General features: G+C 45.3%; 1 protein-coding gene across 1 annotated transcript in view; it reads right to left on the bottom strand.

Moving 5' to 3' along the window:
- Positions 1-24,367, bottom strand: part of snx7 (sorting nexin 7) — a 29,028-nt gene extending 4,661 nt beyond the window's left edge. The window contains exons 1-8 of the mRNA XM_006805161.3: positions 24,198-24,367; positions 12,135-12,323; positions 10,575-10,685; positions 9,935-10,093; positions 9,636-9,834; positions 7,376-7,575; positions 6,998-7,084; positions 4,655-4,807 (exon numbers count right to left, since the gene is read on the bottom strand). Of these exons, the coding sequence (XP_006805224.1) occupies positions 4,655-4,807; positions 6,998-7,084; positions 7,376-7,575; positions 9,636-9,834; positions 9,935-10,093; positions 10,575-10,685; positions 12,135-12,323; positions 24,198-24,281 (1,182 nt within the window). The 5' untranslated portion in view covers positions 24,282-24,367. The remainder of the gene's footprint in view (positions 1-4,654; positions 4,808-6,997; positions 7,085-7,375; positions 7,576-9,635; positions 9,835-9,934; positions 10,094-10,574; positions 10,686-12,134; positions 12,324-24,197) is intronic.
- Between the last annotated feature and the right edge of the window lie 215 nt (positions 24,368-24,582).

The following is a 24,582-nucleotide window of genomic DNA, read 5'->3' as shown; positions in this document are numbered from 1 at the left end:
AAGAATCCTGACATTCCTTCACTGTCCAAATGTGTTTAATAAACATGACAGTTTACTTATTTTAATTTAAGACATGTTTTATTTTAATTAAGTTTAAAACTTTTTTATTTAATGTAAAATTATATTTTGTTTTAATTTACTTTCAAATTCTTCAGTTGCTGAAGGGGCTGCATAGTTTTCATAAACTGCATAGTTCAGAATAGCTATAATTGTACCAGATGGTTGATTCAGTTAAGTTGGACTAGACTGTAATACAAACCGTTCAGTTTGTCAACAATCAAACTGAAATGAGAGAAAGACTGAGTGTGAGACTTTGATATTAGAGAAAATGAATATTGATAAAGTTTACCTTTATGTACAGAATCTGAATATCGCAAAATATTTTAAAAAATTGCAATAATATCGTATCGTGGGATGTATGGTGATTCCCACCTCTAGTCAAAGGGTAGCGGACGTAGAGGAAGACGACCGTAGTGACAAACAGTGATACCGAGTGACAGCAACATCAGGAAGACGAGGAGCTGCAGCTCAGAGATGATATTTACAGCAGCACTTCTCCAGCACACTGTTGCTATGAGGTAACCATAGAAATGGGCTCTGCCATCCAGAATGAAGGCAGAGCCCCTCATAACTGTGCATCACCATGACAATCAGTGCATCATTAATAATAACTTTAACTAGTTACAATAGTTACATTATTACTAGTTATTACATTCTTAGTGTGACTACGTAACTTCTGACTGATGAACAGATCATGAATGAACTTGTTCTGTTTAATATTCTCTTGCCCGTCCTGCTTCACATATGACTGAGTGGACTCGATTTTTCAGTCGTGTTATTCAGCTCCTGCTCAAACTGCACGATTGACTCGCAGGGGTGAGAAGTTCATAGGTCACGATGCTCTGATGCAACCTGAGTGCTCAAACTGTGCGTCCATAACATGAAGGTTATAACAGGAATTCTGTCTTTCACTCACACAGACACACAGACACCATCAACTTTGCTAAATTAATGAAAAACATGATCAGCTGTGATTGAGCAGCGATGTAAATCCAACTGTTTTCATGGTTGTTGTGGTCGTGATCATTTGGTGAGGCCACATCGAAAAGGCTCGGATGAGCTTTCCAAAGTTCTACAAGTGCCTCCATCGCTTGTGTCCAGATCACACGCCGCCGTGCTGCGCCGTCTTTTTCACTGACATTTGTGTTTGTGCGTGCGCAGTGTGAGAAGCTGCGGTGACACCGTCACGACGGTCGTGAGGATTTCAAACCACGACCAAGCGATCGATGATCGGGAGCTGGTCGTGAGGTGTTAATCGCTTCTCGTTACCCCACATATACTACACGACGCACGATGAAGGCCAAGATCGGGCCGATCACCAAAACGGTCGCACGACTCAAAATGGCACCGTGTAAGCCCGGCATTAAAGGATCACATCGACTGTTTTTGACCTGACGTAGCAACACCACCCTTCTTTCCTCGATCTCTCCATCCTCACTCATTTACTTCCTGCCTGCGTCGCTCCGAGCTGCCATCAAACCCTCCCAGGTGGAGGTTTCTTATTAGATCCTCACAGCCTCTCTGGGCTCCACACCAATCAATCATTCACGGCCCCCACGGCCACACGGCCCACATGTGCACCTGAATAACAATGTGTGCACACATGTGATCGCTGCGATGAAACCCAGAGCACAGTGTGCAAACTGCTCTTTAAACGTCGCTGCGCAGAGTTTCACTGAAGTCACGACTGAGCCAGTGAAACGATCCCAGCTCAGGAAGCTCAGGAAGCTCAGGAAGCTCAGGCCCACTGATCCCACTGCCACTCTGATACTGTCCACTGATGCTCTCATCACTTCCTCAACACCTCGCCGTGCTGCGGTTCCTCAAGACAACACAAACGGCTCTCACACCAAACCAAACCTCAGCTATTACACAGCTTGTGCTGGCAGTGATGTAGACCTTCTGCTGAAGATGTGATGTGATGTGGAATAAATGTAGAAAACAAGGCCAATGAGACGTGTGACCAAGACTGTGGATGCACAAATTGGATTTATGACCTTTGGCTTTTCCTCTGCGCACTGTTTCTGAGAGCAAAACAACTCCTTCCCTCTTGGATCTGAGTGCAATATACCCACACAGAGGCAGGCCGGCTTCTCTCCTCTCAAAGATCAGAACAAAGTGAGCATTAGCTTAGAGGAGATCACAGGAGGCAGTTACAGCTCCTTTCACCTTTCAGCTGTATTGTCTATGATAGGATCAGACATTAGGACTTTTTACACAGAGACCTGATCCAGACTTCCTGGTTCCACTGGACTTTAGTCCAGGCTCACACACGTCAGCTCTTTCCTCCCAGTCCTCGGGTCTACTTTCTTATAAGGTGTAATGATCATAAAGCACGATGCGAGGCGCTGCACATGTTCATTATTGAAGAATGTGATAACTGGTTTCAGATGCTTCGTTATTAGTTTCTGACATGAAACACCTTGAATGTAACTGAATTGAGTAAAGAAGAGAAAAGATTAGACGAACTGACCAGTCTGAAACTCAGACGTTAAAAACCAGCTACCAGGAGCATCCCGAGCCTCCTGCCTCTGTTCAGAGGAAACACCAAACACCTTACTGGCAGTTTCTCTCATCATCTGGTTGCTCGTCCCGACCACCCAGAGCTGAACTCTACTTCCATCATTTAGTCACCGGCTCCACCTTCATACTTTATCTCCCTGTTCTTGAAGTGGTCACTGTAGATATTCACAAAATCCACTATCATGTCTCCTTCAGCACCTCTCTTACCTACCCAGCACCTCCTCATCACCTCTGTTTAAGTCACTGAAGTCTTGCCCCGTCTCCAGGACCCTCTCCTCCACTTTATCCAACTTTTCCAGGATTCCCCTTTCTCTTCCCGCTGACCTCCAACCTGTGGAGCACTGACAGCGTTCAACACCAACACTCTGATTTCCATCTTCAGAGTCATGATCCTGTCTGAGCCTTTCTTCACTTCCACGTCTGTTTTGTTGGAGTGTTGGAGCAGCTGGATGCGACTGCTGTTGTGACTGGGCTTCAGAGCAGGAGGGCGGGGCATCCTGAAACCAGAATAATCCTGGAAAACGCTGCTGATGCTCACAGTGATTTAATCCGATAAATTCATCTGTTGATCATTAGACTCAGTGTGTAAGCTGCCATCAGCCAGTGTTGCTGAGCGAGACACGAGACAACAGAGAGCGCTGCACGCTGCACATGCTTACGAAGCCTCCACCACACAAACCACCTGCAGAGGACACAGTGCCAGGTATTCACTGAGCATTCAGCACACGCTCAGCTGGCACATTCAGTGTGTGACACGTTTTTCCACTTCAAACCACTGACATGAGCTCAGAACACCGAAACAACAATCAACACAATCATGAGAACACGTTCTCAAGGCCTTCACTTTTATATTCACTCATGAAAACACAGAAATAATGTCCACCTTTGAGTTAATATTTCTGAAATATTCCAAATGAAATGAACTAAAGGTCCAGTTTAACTTGTAACTGGAAGGTTGCCGGTTCGAGCCCCGGCTCTGTCAGTCTCGGTCGTTGTGTCCTTGGGCGAGACACTTCACCCGTTGCCTACTGGTGGTGGTCAGAGGGCCCGGTGGCGCGATATGGCAGCCTCGCTGAATGAAGTGAATGAAGAGTGGAATTGTAAAGCGCTTTGAGGGCTTCGAAAAGCGCTGTATAAATGCTACATGAATGCAATCCATTATTATTATTACTACATGTGGACTTGGCAGCAGAACCACCAACACCACAGCCTTTAGCACTGATAACATGTCCTGACTGAGTTCTTCAGATTACTGTATGAAGGAGGTGAGTTAGCAGGACATGCTGCAGTGTGGCGATCACTTCCTGTTTCAGCTCCACTCAGTCAGGGCTTGACCTCCACTCATCCAGCTCAGTGTGTTGGTGAAGATAAAGGAAGGCCAGTCACTTCCTGTCCAGGTCTTATGTGTTTAATCTAACACCAAACAATGTGGAGAATCCAGCCCGGTATCTGATCCAGGACCAGTGCGCTCAGCAGCACACACGGCGTCTACAGCAGTAAGACCAGCCTTTGTTCCACTGCTCAGTGGAGCCGAGAACAATCCACAGAAGATCTGTGTCACGCTGACGAGTGGGAGAAGTATCATCTCCAAAGATAAGAGAGGTGGAGTCAGTGTTCTACCTGCAGGATGTGGCACCATGAAGCACAGAGCGGACTGCAGGCAGAGCTGCTGCCCCCTGCTGGAGCACAGAGGAGCTGGGGGCGTGTCTGGGTGCTGTGAGAGCTTTCTGCTCCACCAGCGTCTCTGCTTCACCAGCGTCTCTGCTTCACCGTCTGCAATAATATCTCAGTGCTCCTCACTCAGTTTACACAAGCATGCATCAGTCAGCGTGTGCTCGTGGGCATACACAACACACATTTTAATGACTCCGGATGTGAAAATGAATTGAATGGAAGTCTGTCATCAGTACAGTCAGAGTGTCGTGTAGGTACAAATGACTCTGAGCCTCTGCTGCTGAGCACACACTTCAACAGCAGCTGCTCTCACACTCACCTGAACAGCGCACAACGATACAAACCAAAGTCAGGTGAGATGAAAGGTGTCTCTGCGTGCTGCGTCTAAGCTTCTCACCTTCTCGTAGTAGTCCACGTTCTTCTCTGCAGCAGAGATGAAGGCTGATCTGAGGTCAGAGGTCATGCTGTGCTGCCAGCGGGCCCAGTCTCCCTTCAGGCTGTTGTTGGCCTGCTCCATCCGATCTGCCAGGACATCCACCTCCTCCTGAAGCTGCCGCCAAACACACGTTAAGCTTATTGACATGTTAGTGTTCATTATGGAAGCACGACGTCCTGATGTGTCCCTGAGCTCCTCCCACAGCCTCTGTGCTAACAGCACCTGCTACACCTGTACAGGTACATGTATCTGTACACAGGAACATGTACTTGTACCTGTGTAGGTGTGTGCTTGTTTGCAATCGTGTGAAGCTGTTTATTCCACAACTATTTTCACCTGGCAAAGCATTTACACACACACACCAGTGTAGAAGATGCAGCAGTTACTTCATGTCACTGTGATATTTGGTGCGTTACTGTGGGAGCAGAGTGCATGCTGGGAGTTTTCCTGCCACAGACACTCACCTCATCACTCTCAGTGAAGCACATGAAAGCCAGAGGTCAGTGTGTGCACTTCACTTAGATAACAGTGCCCCCTGCTGGCCACAATACGCACACACACACACACACACACACACACACACACACACACACACACACACACACACACACACACACACACACACACACACACACACACACACACACACACACACACACACACAGCCTAATACGTGACTCATAAAGTCGAGCATTTCTTCCCGTCACGTTCTAGAAGGAAGTTTAATGTGCGATGTCTGAGGAGCCTCTCGTCTTATTGGTCAGTGTGGTCAGCTGACACAGACTCACACACAGACTGCGTGCTGTGTCCAGCAGCTCAGTCACATGTGACTACAGAGTCCACTAACCAATCAGATCCCTTCTCAGCGCTGCATCTGCATGATGGGTTCAAACACCAAAGCTGCTCGGTGTTCACAGACAAATCAAGAGCGTAACAGTGTGCACTTTCAAAATAAAAGACCTGAAGGATGTGAGAGGGAAGGGCCTGCTTATGATAGCTGGCTGCTTTCTGCTTTGACCTCACTGCTGGTTGAGCAAATTATTAGTAGGTGCACGGGAGGCTCTGGTTTCCTTGGTGACGGAGAGCCAGCTCCTGCAGCATCCTGTGTGATGGGAGCTGTTAGATCACATGTGGACCAGTCTGAGCTCAGTGGACGATGGAGTCACAACCTGCAGCTCTGAGGTTCTCACCTGACAAAACATCACTCGAGGCCTCAGAAGAAACGATGAGGCCAATCAACCTGCAGAGAAGCTCAGAGGGAGCATGAACGTACTCAGTGAGCTCGGCTGTGTCACAGCTGCTCGCAGCATTCGGCTGTCAGCTAACTAAGTGATGAAGTTTGGTCATAATGACGCAGGCTTTAGGTCAAATGTAAAGCAGCTACGTGGAGGAAGCACAGCCAGTGGGTCAGCAGCTGAGTCAGGACCAGATGTGCTGACAGATGTGAAGATCAGAGCTAGCCCGCACAAGCCGGACTCCTTCTGACGTCCTGTTTGATTGCCCTGAAGAAACATTGAGAACGACACTTTCCCAGCATGCACTGTTTGTGCTTCCTGTTGAGAACAAATGTTTGGAGGTGAGCTGAACAGCGTGATTAGACCTGATCTCCAATGATCTGATCACATCTTTCTCTCCAACGCACAACGCCAGTGTGTCCACTACGACGCTCACACAGCATGTTTGTGTGGATGCTTATGTGGTTGTGCACGCCGCCACAACACCTTGAAGCTGCATGTCTTTCAGCCTTTCTGACATTCACTTCTCATTAGTGCAGGTCTGTCGTTAGCGGCTGACACACAACCTGGAGGGCTGGATTAAATCAGCGCTCACACAAAGCACGACGGCGGTCTGTGGGGGAAGCACAGCGTCTTAATTAACATCTAACGGATGGGCCTGCGTGTTGGCCTGATGAGGGGACAGACACCTGCAGGTCTCACACACACGAAGACGCCTTTCTTCTCGGGTCTTTGCGTCCTGACATTACGAAGCGACGCGTCATCCGAGAAGGAATTTTGCTCCTGCCACGATCAGCTGTCAGCGCGCGGCAGGAAGTAATATCAGCAGCTTTTATTCACTCTGAGCTCGGCACAGACTTCAGCCAAGCAGGGATATTTAGATAATCCTCCCAGGGAGCCCTCTCCACTTCCCAATATGAGGCGAGGGCGGCCCTGCGAGAGAGGCCCGCTGCACACCTCACGTTATTACAGCTAATCTCAGAGACGACCGGCTGGCTCGGACACGTGCAGGCGAGGAGGAAAGTGTGTGCGTGCTTTTATCAGCATGTGTGGATCAAATGAAACTTACTGCTTCCTGCTCCGCTTTCCTGGTCAGCAGAGCCTCGTTCTTGGCTTCGAACTCTGCCTGGATGTTGTCTCTGCGTCTCATCACAGCCTGCACAAACCACCAGAGACCTGCTGTCAGTGCACATGCTGAATATAAAGAGAAACACAATGAGGAGAAGCTGCTCAGGAGGTGGGACAGGCTGTGGGTTCCTGACCCCCTAAGCCTGGATACCGATGGATCACTGCTCCCAGACAGGGAACGCCGCGGTTCCCCTGAATGAGCGCACAGCGCTTCCAGTGTTCGGCGTTCAACTTTGACATCACGCCTCGTCTTACTGCTGCTCTGCATCAAGCCCCACCTGCAGAGCGCCAGCACAGGTGAAGCGTGCTCATGCCTCACCTTGAGCGTTTCAGCGCAGAGCACATACTCGTGCAGGGCGGGGACGAGGACCTCAGACAGATGCTGGATGTGCTCTTCTGCTTCCTTGCTGCACTGCACCACACAGCTGGCCACGCCCTTCAACGGCTCCGTCAGCTCCTCCTCCAACTCGCCCCACCGGGCGTAGGTGGGGCTGTACTGCTTCAACTCGTCCACATACTCTGGAAGCACAAAACACAAAGACTCGTTTTCAGACCGGGTGGTGCTGTTAGCTACGCAGCAGCAGGTCACAGGAAGTGTTGAACACATCACATGTGAGCGGCTGCTGTCTGCACTGACACGAGTGGGTCACGTGTTAGGAGAGGAAGCTGAATCAACTCTGACAGCCTGAAGATCAAAGCGAGAAAACGATGTGGCAAAATGCTGCTCGGTAGTTTGGACGCAGACCCACAGACGCCTGTAGTATAACTTACCTCACTAACCCACTGACACCCGTTCATATAAGCACTTTTCCCTCTAACACACACGTTTACACAATTAGTTTCTCATTGTGTGGTTAGAGGCACTAACGGCGGCCTGCAGGAGGTCATTTGTAGCTCTGCCACTGCTCGTCCTGCCACAGAGGAGCCCTGCAGATGGGACCAGATCACTACGCCAGTTTAACTGGCTTGATGCCATACTACTACTACTACTAATAACAATACATTTTATTTGAGCCTTTTTAAAACCCACGGTCACCTTACAAAGAGAAAATAACATCAACAAAACAGTCGATTAAAATAGTTTCTAATAAATTAAAATACAAAAAACAGTAAAATCTGTATTAAAGTGAGTAAGAAAGTACAAAGTCTGAACAGCAGTGTTGGTCAAGTTACTTGAAAAAAGTAATCAGTAACTAATTATTGATTACTTCCCCAAAAAAGTAATCCCGTTACTTTATTGAGTACTTATTTTCAAAAGTAATTAATTACTTAGTTACTTTTTAAAAACACGATTTACAACCTGAATAGGTGATAAAGTGATAGATCTTTCAGCCCAATTCTACTTTTTCTACATAATCATCATACAAAATGTAATCAAATGGAAAAGTCTCTTTTTAAAACTTGTTTTATTAGTTTTAATCTTTTAACTTTATGCATCAAGCAAAACTTTAATTATCTGCAACATTCTCTGACTGGAAGAAATTAGTTTAATATTTAAACCTATTTTCTGCACATTCCAGCACATAAAATAAAATATTTTGTGTGTTTACACTCAGTCTTTCAAATAGATGCAAGTAAAACACAGCAGAAAATAAATAAAGTCAAAGACTAGCGGTCCTGTTGCTCTATTTTCACCTGTAAAGCAGGAGTGGGGTAGGCGGAGGGTTATCCTGGTGCAGGTGTGCAGCGGTCAGTGGAAGAATCCGCGAGTTTCTCTGTGAGTTTCCCATTACGTCGTAGCTACTCGGTGCTTGTTTGGAAGTTTAGGGGTTTTTTCGCTGTAAAAAGAAGTTTTCTTCCCACGCACAACGGACACTAATGTTTTTGTCACTTTTTATGGAATCAAACTCAAAGTAAGGTCAGTACTTCCACGCTTTAAACGCTGCACGCTCATACTCTCTCTGCACTCGATATATGATCCATTGTTGATCTGCACACAGCTGTTGTCACCAACGTCGCACTCGCTTACGTCACTGTCATGAGACATTCTCGCAAAAAATCACGGTTTTAGTAACGCAGTAACGCAGCGTTCCTACGGGAAAGTAACGGTAATCTAATTACCGTTTTTGCAATAGTAATCCCTTACTTTACTCGTTACTTGAAAAAAGTAATCGGATTACAGTAACGCGCCCATCTCTGATGAACAGAGTATGAGAAATAGTTTTTCACTTGGACCGAAAACATGTATTACCCACAATTCACCTGCACAGCTGATCAGTGACACCATGGATACTGGTTACAATATGTGCACATGAATATGTTGCATACAGAGATACTGTGCCCTCAATAAGAGGAACTCTCCTCCAAAGAAGACTCGTGTTGTCATGTGCAGTCATGACATCACTCATTGGGTCAACATGAGGGGAGGAGCTGTGCTGGGTTGTAAAGCAGCTTGCAGCTGTATGCAGGCTAAAGCAGCTTAAACTGTGTACACTATATGAGATGTACAGAGGGTGCCAGGAAGCATCTGACTCCTCTGATATGGAGGAATAAGAGCCATGTCCTTCTGGGAGGAGAGCCTGGAGCTCACTGAGCTGGACAGATGGATTGGGAATACCTCTGAACAGTCAGACGGATACCTCTTTGTTCCTTGACGATCCTCTGGGTGACTTTGTCCATGCAGCACATCTTGTTACTGAAGTCGTCCACGTACTCCTGCATCACAGCAAACTCCTCCGGCCGGCTTCTGAGGCCTCGGACTGAGTTGGCCACTGCTCTCACCGTCTCCCCCATCCTGCTCAAGAAGCCCGGTCCCTGTTTCCTGTGAGGAGCCAGATCCTGGAGGAGCCGCACACTCAGAGGGTCAAAATACCACGAGTCACAAATCAGTTCATTCTAAAACCAGAAGTGTGTGTGTGTGTGTGTGTCAGACACACACCTGTGCAGTGAGGAAGACTTGGAAGTGCTGGCTGTAGGACAGGATGGGATGCTCGGATATCTTGTTGAGGAAGCGGTGCAGGGCTCTCCTCCTCGTCTCGATGAAGTCGTCGTTGAAGCGCTCCACCATGCCTTTCATAACAAACTTCTCTGGGAGGGGCTGGAGACAGAAACGAGAGAAGTGTGAGCGACGGCGATATCAGACCGGGAGCTGCTCCACGTCGCCCGATTTACACAAGTTCGTCCATAAAAGTGCAGAAGACGGCGAGATGCATTAGACTATTTTCATTGGTCAATTCTAGCAGAGCAGCTTTGCATGAGCAGGTGGGTGGGGCTACACGCCTGAGGCGACCACATGAGAGATATCCTCTCTATGACAAACACATCTAAGAGTAGCTCCTGGCAGAGCAGCAACCTAACCAACACACACATACAGAGCTGGACATGAGGACGGTGGCTTTGCTTGAACTTCAGACCTCAACAATCTTTCACGTTCCAACAGAAAGCAAAGAAAGGGAACCTCAGAAATGCTCCTACAGCCTGTGGCTGTGGATGAATGAACTGACGCATGCACATGCCTCGCAGTAGCGTGCAGCAGCCTGCAGCTGTGCAGAGCAGCGACCTGGTGAGCTGATACGTACGTGGACGATTAGTGTGGGGTGCTTTTCTTCTAGTTTGCTACGGAGCCACACAAAATCCTGGTAGCGTCGCCGTACCTCGTACTCACTGGAGTCAAAGTCACTGCGAGTGGTCTGGAGAGAGAGAGACACATGAGTACAGACAGTATCTGTTAACATATACACAGACATTTACTGCTCAAAGCTTGTTGAACATGCCAATTCAAGTTGTTCAAGTCCAACGAATTACTTGAAATGGTTCAAACGTAAGTGGTGAACTGACAGAAGTTAAACAAAGGTCACATAAAACTGAAAAATGATGTACATTATTATACAAAATGGCCTTTTTCAGGGAACACAACTTTAAATGTGTTCTGCAGCACCATGCAGGACCCTCTGGTATGCACCTAGTTGGTCAGGCGTTCATCCTACAGCAGGATAATGACCCAAAACATAAATCCAAGCTGTGCCAGAACCACCTCAGGAAAAAAGAACAAGATGGTGAGCTTGAAAACACAGAGGTCCAGCACAGTCTCCAGACTTAAACCCCATCGAGCTGCTTTGGGATGAACAGAAGAGTGAAAGCAAAGCAGCTACAAGGTCCACGTTTATGGGAACTTCTGCCACAGATATGGGAGAAGATTTGATTTCTGTCGTAGAAAGAAGCCACGGCTGTGTTCAGCTGTTATATCTGCAAAGGTGCAAAAGCTTAGAATACATTTTGGTCTATAAACCGATTCCATGAATTCTTTTTCATGCCATGCTTTCATTTCACAGTGCAATCAGACATCAAGCTGCATCATAAAAACCACAGAGGTGGACAGTACTGTCACAGTAAGGATCTTTCTGTGGTCAACACTTTGAAAACACCACACACCTATAGCTGTGTGGGGAACACCTATAGGTGTTCCCCACACAGCTATAGGTGTTCCCCACACAGCTATAGGTGTTCCGCACACAGCTATAGGTGTGGCCCACACAGCTATAGCTGTGTGGGGAACACCTATAGCTGTGAGGGCCGCACCTATGTGTGCTGTGTGGGCCACACCTATGTGTGCTGTGTGGGCCGCACCTATAGCTGTGTGGGCCGCACCTATAGCTGTGTGGGGAACACCTATAGCTGTGTGGGCCGCACCTATACCTGTGTGGGGAACACCTATAGCTGTGTGGGGAACACCTATAGCTGTGTGGGCCGCACCTATACCTGTGTGGGGAACACCTATAGCTGTGTGGGCCGCACCTATACCTGTGTGGGGAACACCTATAGCTGTGAGGGCCGCACCTATGTGTGCTGTGTGGGCCACACCTATGTGTGCTGTGTGGGCCGCACCTATAGCTGTGTGGGCCGCACCTATAGCTGTGTGGGGAACACCTATAGCTGTGTGGGCCGCACCGTGCCAACTCTTCATCTTGAACTGTTTTCAGTCTCGTTCCCTCACATAGATAAAACGCAGCACCTGTGCAGTCTGCCTTTACAAACTGTTCACACTACAGAGACTAAATGCTTGTAATGGCAGAAAGCATCCAAACAAACTACTGTGTGAGACACGATGTGACCACGCTGATGCAGGACCACCACCTCACCCTGGTCACCACTCTGTACAAGATGAACGTCTCGATCGCCGTCACTTGGCTCTCTGGGTGGTCGACGGTGACGAAGATGTCCTTAGTGTTGGCGTCCTCTTTGCCCTCATCATCGTCCTCCAGTCTGTACTGGTTGACCATGGAGCTGGGAGAGTTGGGCAAGGGGCTTCCATCTGGCAGGGAAGTATTCTGGAGCACAGAGAAAGTGCAAACACAGCCTCACTCACTTTGTATGTCAACAACACATCAGTGCCAGCTGTGTCCTGTCAGCTTTGGAAACACAGTCAATGAATTCAGGAGAGATTTTGTTCTTCACCAAAGCATCTCAAGTTTTTAACAGGTGAACTTGTTTGTGTTGAATGTTGTTATAGACGCAAGGCTCTGCTTGATGAAAGACTTAATGATTTTTTGTAGAAAGTAAACAAATGAATAAAGTTATGCAGTTTCTGAAGAAGCAGGGCTGTGCAATGTGACCTCTCAGATCCTGATATAAACATTTCTCATCCCGATAACCACATAGATCACAAACCTGTGCTTCTTCTGTAAAATCAGTGAATCTCAGGAAACTCGACCTGTGTGCCGTGTTTTCAGCTGGGCGTCGTGTACCTGGAGTCGAGTCTGGAAACTTTGTGAGTATTTATTACACGGCGTGCTGCGGGGAAAAGCCTGCTCCAACCTTTGAGTCTAAAGTTTACTTTCACGTGATTCTTGCGTAGGTGGTAGAAGAGGTTTGTGTTCGAGTCTGAGGTGGGGCCGCGTTGTGCCATCATTTGTACAACAGCACAGTTTTCTGGTCCGTGTTTTCAGAACCAAACCCTGTCCATGCTGCAGAGCTGCCTGGTTCTGCCTCATCGTCGCTGCACATGCTGGTAGGGCTGTTCAATATAACCACATATATCTGATGACGATATGAAAACGTCTGTCGTTTCATTTTACGCTATCGTTTGTTTTCGTGGTGTCGCAAAATAACCTGTTTACAGCAATATTTGTTCATGGTTCTGATGTCACTGTGGTGGCTGTATTCATTTCTTAATGAGGATATGTCAGCCAATTTCCTCTGGAAATGTCTTTTGATTAAACTGTCAGCGAGGAATTTGCACTGTTACATTTTTATATAACTTTAATGCAGATAAAAACAGCTGCTTGTTTAAGTGAAAATGCATTGATGGGGTTTTTGCACTAATAAAGTTGAGGAGTTGTAAAGTATTTTGTCTAGTGTTAATTATATCGTCAGTTATATCGTTATCACAAATTTTCAAATGTATATTGTGATAAATATTTTGGGTCATATCACCCTGCTCTAATCCCTACTCCCACAAGGCCGGATCAGATGATCGGCGTGCCTCGCCAACACGCCATCAAGGTTGGAAAGGCCTGCAAACTGCCATTCATTTGATGCAGGTGTGTCGGCACAGGGATGCGTCTAAAAGCTAGCATGCTCTACCAAAAATAGTGCTTTGTTGTGTGTCTGACGGACGAAAGCTAAACCAGTTCCACACCACTGAAGCTGCAGCATTTTTACAAACCAGTTCAGGTTCATTGTTTCATTTAACGATCCGCTTTCGCTCTTCTCATTCTGCGTCGCCGCCATACTTTTTCCGCCATGTGCGTGTGTAAACAAAGGCACTGTGCATGCGCGTTTTACCCAGATTCTGTCGCCATATTTCATTTTCTTATCGTTGCCCAAAATTATACCAGTGTTACTGTGAACGGTATGATAAGGCCCACCCCTACAGCACGCCGTGTAATAAATACAAAGACAATAGCGGCCGTTACAACTTTTGCCTAAAAATGTTTCGTTTCATGCATCGGTCAAAACACTCGACTCCAGCTACACAATGCCCAGCTGAAAACAGCAGGTCTAGCTGCCTGAGATTCACAGAACTTACAGAAAATGTACACCAAAGTGCTTCACAGTACGGAATAAACAGTAAATGATTACACTGAACAGTGAGTCATTAAAACAAGGTAAAATAGAGAAACAAACAAAAGCATTAGTAAGTAGAGAATTCATGATTATCCAGAGAAATGAGTAACGGTACAGCAATTAATGAGCGGTGAGAATTAGCGAGTCGCCAGGTTGAATAGGTAACTTTTCCACCGTGCTTTAAAGGATTGAATGGAGTCAGAGGCACGATTGGTAGCAGGAAGACTATTCCAGAGGTTTGGTGCTACAGAGGCAAAGGCACGATCACCCCTAGTCTTCAGACGGTGCCTGGGCTGGGCCAGAAGATCGCAAAGAACCTCTGGGAGTATAGAGACTGAGGAGGTCTGTGAGATAGTCAGGGGCAAGGTTGTTTAGGCATTTTTAAGTAAGATCTTTGTAAATTTCAAATTCAGGATCTGACACAGACTGATTCATGTTCTACAGTTCTTACAAGTTCATAGAAATTTCTGTTCAATTAGAACCAAGTATTTGAGTTGATGGTTGTAATTTTTATACAATGTTGTAATTTGTGTTTCAACAATTTTTTGATTAATGTTTTGTTTCCGTTACAATATTATACTTTAATGTGTAATATTGTAACGGAAACAAAACAGGAAACAAAACATCAATCAAAAAATTGCTCTTTTTTATTCGGGCTACTTACATTTATTTTGGGCTACCAAAAACTGAAGAGTCCCTGCCCGAAGGCCTACCAGGGATTTTGAAATTTTGCGAGCCCTGATGTTGTATGTCCTGGAAGACACAGATGTGCTGTCTTTTTGTCCGAGTGTGTGTGTGAGCCTTCACAGCAGTATGTGATGGCTGCGGTGATGAAAAGTGAACACATCAGCAGTAGAGCTGTTCGATATAACGATATATATCGGATGACGATATAAAAACGTCTATAGTTTCATTTTACGCTATCGTTTGTTTCGTGGTGTCACAAAATAAACTGTTACAGCAATATTTTTTCATGGTTTTGATAGTCACTGTAGTTATTATTAAGTTCTCTCTTTCTCTTATATTTAATATAACCACACTACAGACGGACAAGCGCCTGTTTTTATGCGTTGTCGTTAGCAACAACGACGGTAACACCATCGCGTGTCCGCTTGTTTATGTTGTTAATAGTCGACGACTGATTTAACAGTCGACGCGTCGTTTGAAGCTTTGTAAGATCACAAAAGACGCAGGAATAAGTAGTAGGATTTAAGAGTGTAATAACGGACTGAAACAGAAGATGGCAGCACTGCATGTACAAGGATGCCAGCTGCCGTTAAACCCCGAAGAAGAAGAAGAAGGAGCTGTGTCCGGTATCCTAGCTGTGTCCAAATTCAAGGTCAGCATCTTCCTGAGGCCGCATTTGAAGCCCGATTACATCACAGCGACGCAACGAAGACTCTCCAGATTTGAAGGATGGGTCGGGTGTATCCGTCGTGGCCCAACCTATCCCAGAATTCATAGCGCAGCCCAGACAATTCCAGTTTCCAGCAATGGCAGCAGCTACTTAGTGTTAATATTACTCTTATTACTCTTTCTGGGTCGGACTCCTGGCACATTGTTTCCAATGGATGATGATCTGATTAGTCGACTATCAGAATAATCGTTTGCAGCCCTATTTAGAGGGTAAGACGGGGACTCACTATTATGTTTAGTAGCATAGTGCCGCCCTTTCACCATGGATAGTATTGCTGCTGCATTCAAATGATCCACTTTATGCAAATAGTAGTGAAGCGTACATGCTTTGCCTACAGGTGTGTTTCCTCTAACAGCGGTGTGAGGTCAACGTCGTCCTGTGATGGTGACAAACATGGCTCTGGCCTCTGGATGGTTGATAGTTCCACATCATCTCCATCTGCAGAAACAGCAGCAGCGATGCTCCTGCCCTAGGCTAACATCTATTCACAACTACTTCCCTGCATGTCTGTGAGTGAGCTGGTTGTTATGGTAACGTGATGTGGAAGCATAGATGCGTGCTCGGCTGCAGGCACCGTACAGCTGTGCATACCTGAGCCACATGCAGGACACATCTGCACACGCTCAGATCCTCATCAGCAGCACTGGACTGTGACAGCAACAGTTGTCATAGTAACAGGACTGTTGGTAGCTTCATTTCTTCCATGCACACAGCTCGTCCTGACTGAAATCCCTCCATTAAACCGCTTTTCATATCAGTGTGTATGTCGCCTCGTCTTTATGTTCAGCACTGGGCTCTTTTGCACCTTGTTGCTTCACGGCGTGCTGCCATCTCTCCTATAAGCTCACAATCACAGTTTAGTTCGTGTAGAGTCAAGAAGAGAGGAGCTGCCTTTGGGGATCAAAGATCTCAAAGGTTCTTATAGGTGAGCCTGTGCAAACTGCTGTTCTTTCTTTCTGCAGCGTCCAACACGAATACCTGCATGGGTAACGCCCATGTGAAATAACTGAAGCAACTGAAGCAACACACAGGTAACTGGAGTTCAGCCTGCGTTTGGGAGCCATTCGGTGGATCTCTAAATAGCCCGTCCAAAGACATGCTGATGCAAGTGAAAGACATCATTAGGCTCCAGGTCACACCGCCCTTGCCAAGGTGTCCCCTAGTAGGACGATGGAGTCACCAGGCAGAGCACCCTCCATCACCCCACTCAGTGACTCAAAGAAGACTGATAGTAGGATAGGACCTGTCCCTCGACCCAAAGGGATGTACATGACTACTCAGCTAGCCGACTAATCTTTGCTGTCACTATTCAGTACCAGACTTACCAGCCATTCAGATAAGCCAAAGAAAATTGCTAGATGATTTATTGTTTTGTTACTTCAGCTTTTATTGAAGCGGTTGTCATATTCTGTCATATTCAGCTAATCATCATGTGTCATTATAAGAACGTAATAACGCCTTTTAAACGCCTTTCTTATTTGTTTTTTCGACGTTTTCCATTAAACAGTTCTTAATGGAAAACGTATAAATTGACTCATTCTGAATGGTTCTCATCATTTCAACTCAAAGTTAAGTGTTTTCACAATTACTACCAAAATTAATGCAATGAATGGTGCCTGATAATTTTTTTTATGTTTGGTACATTACTAGCATCTTCTTACGTTTTTTTTTTTTGTTCTGTTTGTTTTTGGGAAAAGAAAAGAAAGTGGCTGTTGTTGATGATTTATGATCTATCTGCTCAGATTCCCTGAAAGGTCTTTGAGTATATTGTTACCAGCTGACAAGCACAATGTAAGTTCAATGTCTTGAATTTAACTTAATTTCTGAGTGTTTCTTCGTGGCCCGCAGCTTCAGTCTAATTATGTATTATTCACGGCTCACTTCCTTAGTCCGAATAAATAAATCATGACTTTAAAAATGTAATTCCTTTTTTTCACCACATGGTGGCTGCACACTTTTTCTGCTACTTGCACCTGTGCTGCGAGCCCGCCCTTCTCTGCTCATTTCTGCCATGGCGACTGTTGACAGTGAGGGCTGCCGCTTTCAGGAGCGGTGGGAATAGCAGCATTTTTTTACTGAAACTCGAGGCAGTTGTGTTTGTCTGATTTGTTGCCTTGTTTAAGGATTTCAACATTAGGAGACGCTACGAGACTAAACTTGCTGCAACATATAACAAGCTAACAGGGAGTGAGCGCGCTGAAGAAGTGAAGCAGCTCCGAGCTGCTCTGGCTTCGCAACGACGATTTTTCACGCCTGTGAGACACATGAAGATATCACGAAAGCTACGAAGTGTTAATAGCTAAACATGGCAAAGCTTTCACTGAAGGTACGTCTGTCAAAGACTGTGTCATGAAAATGATGGAGAACATTTGCTCCGAGAGGAAGCAAGAATTTCTGAATGTCTGCAAAACTGGCACGCAGAGTTGAGGATATATCGTCAGACATTGACAGACAGCTGCGGGACAGAGGAGTGGATTTTGATTATTACTCATGACTGCGATGAAAGCACCGATGCATCTGACACCGCGCAACTGCTGATTCTTTTACGAGTCGACGACAAGGTGAACGTGACAGAGGAGCTGCTGGATCTCAAAAGCCTTGAGGGTCAAAGCAGAGGATTGGCTTCTGTTTGTGAAGCTGTTGATGATGTGAAGCTACCATGGAGTAAAGCATCATTACTGATGGTGCACCTGCCGTGGCGGATCTGCAATAAAGTCAGCAAAGAAGCAGGTAACTAGGGCTGCTCAATTAATCGAATTTTAATCTCGATTACGATCTGGGCTTTCAACGATCATTAAAAATGACTGAGCCGATTATTAGCCCCTCCCTCGTGCTTTACTCTCGCGCTGCTCCGTGTGGCGAATGGAGCGCACCTCTCTGCATTTCCAACACGTGTTACAACAATTAAGAGCAGCGGTCTCCAACCTTTTGTGCGCCACGGACCGGTTTATGCCCGACAATATTTTCACGGACCGGCCTTTAAGGTGTCGCGGATAAATACAACAAAATAAAACTAGTACCGGTACTGAAAAAAAGAAGATTTATTCATAACACACGTGAAAAGACCCAGGAAAACTGAGTAAACGATAAAAACGATAACAAAATAACGCTAAAAACCGATAAAAACCCTGAAAATCATACATTTCACACCTGAGCCTCAACTCTCGCGGCCCGGTACCAAACGACTCACGAGGCCCGGGGGTTGGGGACCGCTGATTAAGAGGACCCGAGGGAAGCTCGGAAAGCTCAGCAGAAGTTATTTGGAGAGGAGAGTGATGCTGTTGGTTGAAAAGAGGTAAAAAAAAACTTGAGTGGTGTGGAAACATTATGGGTTCAGAGTCAGACGTGGATCAAGTAGACACAGTGTGTAAACTTTGCTACAGTGTCGTAGCTGCACCACAGAGCAACACTGCAAACTTCACTAAACATAGATGTTTACATTTATTTCTTATATTGCAAACATTTGCACTGTTATCAGTATTTGCACTATTTTATATTATTGTTTAAAGTCATTATTCAACACATTGTTATTGTTAAATAAATATCGTCAAATAATCGAGATCTCAGTGAAAATAATCGTGATTATCATTGTTGCCATAATCGAGCAGCCCTACAGGTAACACTGTTAAACTTGGCTGTATCATTCATCAGCAGGCTCTCTGTGCCAAACATCTCAAATTTGATGATGTTATGAAACCAGTAGCTAAGACAATCAACTGTATTTGCTCTAAAGCTCTGTACCACCCACAGTGACATCCAGGCTGAATACAGGGACATAATTTATCACAGCGATGTGAGGGGGTCTGCACTACAGCGATTTTTCTCTCTCAGACAGAATCAGACAGTTTTTGGATGAGAAGGGACAACCAGTGGAAGAACTGTCTGATCCTGTATGGCTGGAAAATCTGGCTTTTTGGTTGACATTACGAAGTATCGGATTGCGCTGAATGTTAATCTTCAAGGAAAAGACGCAGCGGGGAGCCAACTATACGCTCACATCAAGGCCTTTGGAAGCAAACGGCAACTTTTCCAAAGACACTTGTCCCTAACAGAGCCCTGTACCGCACACTTCCCAGCTTTGAAAGGTTACTGACAGTTTCCCAGAGGACATTAATGTCCACATGAAGAGTTACGCAACAGCTGTCGCGCTCCACATATTTGTGTGAGCAAAATTCTGTGTCATGAACTTAAAGAAGAGATCAAGGATGAGTGTCTCCCACAATATTTTACGCATCTCAACCACTGACCTGATCGCTTTACTAAAATCTAGATCTCAGTATCACTCCTCTCTGTAGTGCAGGGATGTCAAACTACTGGAGAGCTGCTATCCTGCATGTTTGAGTTCTCTTTTAGGTTTAGCACAGCTGAATCAAATGATGCTCATCAGCAGACCTGTGCAGAACTTTATTAAACATTTAAGATTTGATTTTAACTGTTATGCTCTTAATTCATAGTTGTGTGTGTTGTGTACATATTGTGTATAGTTACATATGTGTTTATTTCTTGTGCAAGTGAATTTCCCAGTTGTGTAATCTTCCTGTAGATGTGAAAAACTTGTAAAAGTCAAGGGCAAAATTCACTTTTGTTTAAACTTTATTGATAACAGACCACTTTTCATTACTTATAACTCCAGTTTAAAATGTTCATGAGGCAAAGATATTGCAAACTCGTGGAAATGTAGGGTATTCTCCACAGTTTGTTCAATGTTATCTGACTCTGCAGATATAAATGAAAGGCACAATTGTGTCTTTACAGTTGTTCCTGCTGCGCGGCTTTTATTTAGGTACATTTCCATTTTTAAATAAAGGTAATTGTGACCATTAAAATTGTTCTTCATTATATTTTCATGCAACTTTGTTACAGAACCATTGGCCCCTGGGCATCTTCACTTTATAAAATTTGGCCCTCTTTGCAAAATGTTTGGACAGCCCTGATCCAGAGCATCATGAAACCAGCCAGGACTGCCTGGTGCACAGCAGGAAACATGGCCCTGACAGGGCTGCATGTAAAGAAATTTTCTTAGGTGGCGAAATCAAAGCCTTTTTAAAACAAACACATACACAGGTGTTACAGATGGTTAAAATTATTTAAATGCCGTAAGTATACTTACAGTATTTATATGTAACGTGTACAAATATACATGTCGCTCATACACGTTACATATAAATACAGTCAATAACTTAATTATTCTCTGTAGCCCACATACAGTGGGGCAAAAAAGTATTTAGTCAGCCACCGATTGTGCAAGTTCCCCCACTTAAAATGATGACAGAGGTCAGTAATTTGCACCAGAGGTACACTTCAACTGTGAGAGACAGAATGTGAAAATAAAATCCATGAATTCACATGGTAGGATTTGTAAAGAATTTATTCGTAAATCAGGGTGGAAAATAAGTATTTGGTCACCTCAAACAAGGAAAATCCCTGGCTCTCACAGACCTGTAACATCTTCTGTAAGAAGCTTTTCTGTCCCCCACTCGTTACCTGTATGAATGGCACCTGTTTGACCTCATCATCTGTATAAAAGACACCTGTCCACAGCCTCAACCAGTCAGACTCCAAACTCCGCCATGGCCAAGACCAAAGAGCTTTCGAAGGACACCAGGAAAAGAATTGTAGACCTGCACCAGACTGGGAAGAGTGAATCTACAATAGGCAAGCAGCTTGGTGTGAAAAAATCAACTGTGGGAGCAATCATCAGAAAATGGAAGACATACAAGACCACTGATAATCTCCCTCGATCTGGGGCTCCACGCAAGATCTCATCCCGTGGGGTCAAAATGATCATGAGAACGGTGAGCAAAGATCCCAGAACCACACGGGGGGACCTGGTGAATGACCTGCAGAGAGCTGGGACCAAAGTAACAAAGGTCACCATCAGTAACACACTACAACGGCAGGGAATCAAATCCCGCAGTGCCAGACGTGTTCCGCTGCTGAAGCCAGTGCATGTCCAGGCCCGTCTGAAGTTTGCCAGAGAGCACATGGATGATACAGCAGAGGATTGGGAGAATGTCATGTGGTCAGATGAAACCAAAGTAGAACTTTTTGGTATAAACTCAACTCGTCGTGTTTGGAGGAAGAAGAATACTGAGTTGCATCCCAAGAACACCATACCTACTGTGAAGCATGGGGGTGGAAACATCATGCTATGGGGCTGTTTTTCTGCCAGGGGGACAGGACGACTGATCCGTGTTAAGGACAGAATGAATGGGGCCAAGTATCGTGAGATTTTGAGCCAAAACCTCCTTCCATCAGTGAGAACTTTGAAGATGAAACGAGGCTGGGTCTTCCAACATGACAATGATCCAAAACACACCGCCCGGGCAACAAAGGAGTGGCTCCGTAAGAAGCATTTGAAAGTCCTGGAGTGGCCTAGCCAGTCTCCAGACCTCAACCCCATAGAAAATCTGTGGCGGGAGTTGAAAGTCCGTGTTGCTCGGCGACAGCCCCAAAACATCACTGCTCTTGAGAAGATCTGCATGGAGGAATGGGCCAAAATACCAGCTACTGTGTGTGCAAACCTGGTAAAGACCTATAGTAAACGTTTGACCTCTGTTATTGCCAACAAAGGTTATGTTACAAAGTATTGAGTTGTATTTTTGTTATTGACCAAATACTTATTTTCCACCCTGATTTACGAATAAATTCTTTACAAATCCTACCATGTGAATTCATGGATTTTTTTTTCACATTCTGTCTCTCACAGTTGAAGTGTACCTCTGGTGCAAATTACTGACCTCTGTCATCATTTTAAGTGGGGGAACTTGCACAATCGGTGGCTGACTAAATACTTTTTTGCCCCACTGTAATTAAACATTTCAGTTGCATAAAATGTGTATTTTGATGCTATGCACTGTACAGTCTGTATAATAAATAAATATGTAGCCCAATAAGTATAAAATCCAGAAAGCTACACAACATGGGGCGGTTCATTTACAAACACAAGTTCACACTTTGTTAGAAATAATCAAATTGTTTGTCCCGTTTGTAGCAACCGAAAATAAAATAAACACATAATTATAGTAAAGGTCAATCAAATGGACCAATATGGCAAAGCCATGATGATCCACTTGGTAAAATAAATCCGCTTGGCATCTTTCTTGGCCTTAAGACAACAACTCTGATGCTAAAGATCCAAACGGGACAACAACAAAAGAAAAAAAAAAAATCAAATTGTTGCTTAATTTACACAAAGTGTCAGAAATCTGCACCGTGAACAAAAATGAGTTGGGTTCACCCTCTGAGGTCCAAAATATAACCGGCCAGTTTTGATTTGTATTTCATCTTTAAATTGTTTCATTTGATCTTTTTTGCCTTGTTTGGTCTAATCGCTTCAGCTCAACCTCACGTGTCTGAATTTACACTTATTTTTTCATTGACATGCTGTGTTAACACAACTGATCTAAAATCACACAAAAACATAAAATCCTATAAGTAGTTATAGGTTTTTTTCAGTGTAACAACCAAGCACCTGTGTGAAATCTGAAATGCCCATGGTGCTCTGGCACAATCATAGGCATGGGTTGCTACTGACAACAAGTGATATCAAGTCTGCACTGTGGGCTGAACCATTTGTTAATGATGGAGGGGGTAACACTATGCAATATATTCAGTGTAAACTGTAGCTAGGCTCAAAGTGTTGTTGCCATCTTATTTCAATAAACAACACTGTCATATGAAAAACACCCTCTAGCTCCGCCCCTGGCCCTGAGAGAAGATTTAAACATCTGTTATGTTGTTTATGTTTTCTTGTGAATAAAATGTGGACGTATGAGATGTTCAAATGTGGTTTTTATTTACAGATTACACAGCGTCTCACTGTTTTGGAACCTGGTTAGTACGACGAGGTTCGAGTGCACAGCACTATCACTGCTACAGCTGGAGTGAACACAGCCCTGGTTACCTGAGCACAGACCACCACACACATCTACGTCACTCTTATGTGAAATGAAATCTACAAACAGAGAGCTGCAAACACAATAACTAAGAGTTATTATAGAACTTCTTTCAGACTTGCCACTCAGGCTCTCATGGCTGTGAGAATCACATTGCCGTCATCACACAGCAGCACTACATCTCAAAATCTCAGCTGATCGTCAGAAAACACACACCTGGGAGGTTCCGATCACGTGACTGCTGAGTGTCCATAGACTGTAAGTGAAGATGGAACCTGCTGCTTCCGTGGACCTGAGATTTCCTCCAATCATGCAGGTGAATTTTTAACAGTGAGCGCACTTTATGTGTCTGCGTGGACGATCACACACTTTTAGAGTGATGTCACATGACTGAGCCCGGAAGTGTGCACGCATGAATGAAGTGAACTCACAGGCTTCCACACAGACAGAGTGAAGCTGAAAGCTTCGACTTCTACATCGAAATTTCAAGATAGTTTCTCGGTTTTGAGTTATTATCTGTCAAGTCTGAGATCCTAACTTTTGAGAGAAGTATCGCAAAAGTTTTCCTCGGTCGCATACAGCCGGCTCCACAGCTCTCCTACTCTTTAACCTGATGACGACATGACAGTGAAAACTTTCAGCGGCCCCACCTTTCATCTTTTATGTTTCAAGCTCGAGCTCTTCAGCTCTCGCGCCTGCGCAAACACGCGCCGAAGAGCTGTCCCTCGACCCGACGAGTGTATGTGTGAGTGCGGGCGGTGAATCTTCGGGAAGAGTAAACTTGAGCAGCGGCTGAAGCGCGGAGCGGCTGCGGGAGTTACCTTGGTGAAAACCTCCAGGTCCTCGTCCTCGTCCAGGTCCAGCATGTGTTCTGAGAAGTCTGCAGGGACCGTGTGCCCGCTCATCGCTCTCAGCTCCGGAGACTAACTAAACACAAACTTCCACCTCAACTCCGCACGGCAGCCGCACTCAGAGGCCCGCCGAGGATGCCACTTCCTCTGACGGATTTCAAAGTAAAAGCTGCGACCGGTCACGTTCGACTTTGGCCCGGAAGCTGAGTTCTCGTTATGCGTCTTTGTTGTTCGCAGTAAAGTTGAGTGTTGGCTGTAGTTTGTTCATGTTTTTTAGCCAAAATGCTGAGTGTACATGTGTTGCCTCATATCATAAGGAAAGGCCATGAGCATGATTTAGCCAGAAACGTGTCTG

This window comes from Neolamprologus brichardi, chromosome 9 (assembly GCF_056152115.1).
Source record: "Neolamprologus brichardi isolate AB-2024 chromosome 9, ASM5615211v1, whole genome shotgun sequence".
NCBI classification, from domain to species: Eukaryota; Metazoa; Chordata; class Actinopteri; order Cichliformes; family Cichlidae; genus Neolamprologus; species Neolamprologus brichardi.
This window is presented reverse-complemented; position numbering and strand designations above follow the sequence as displayed.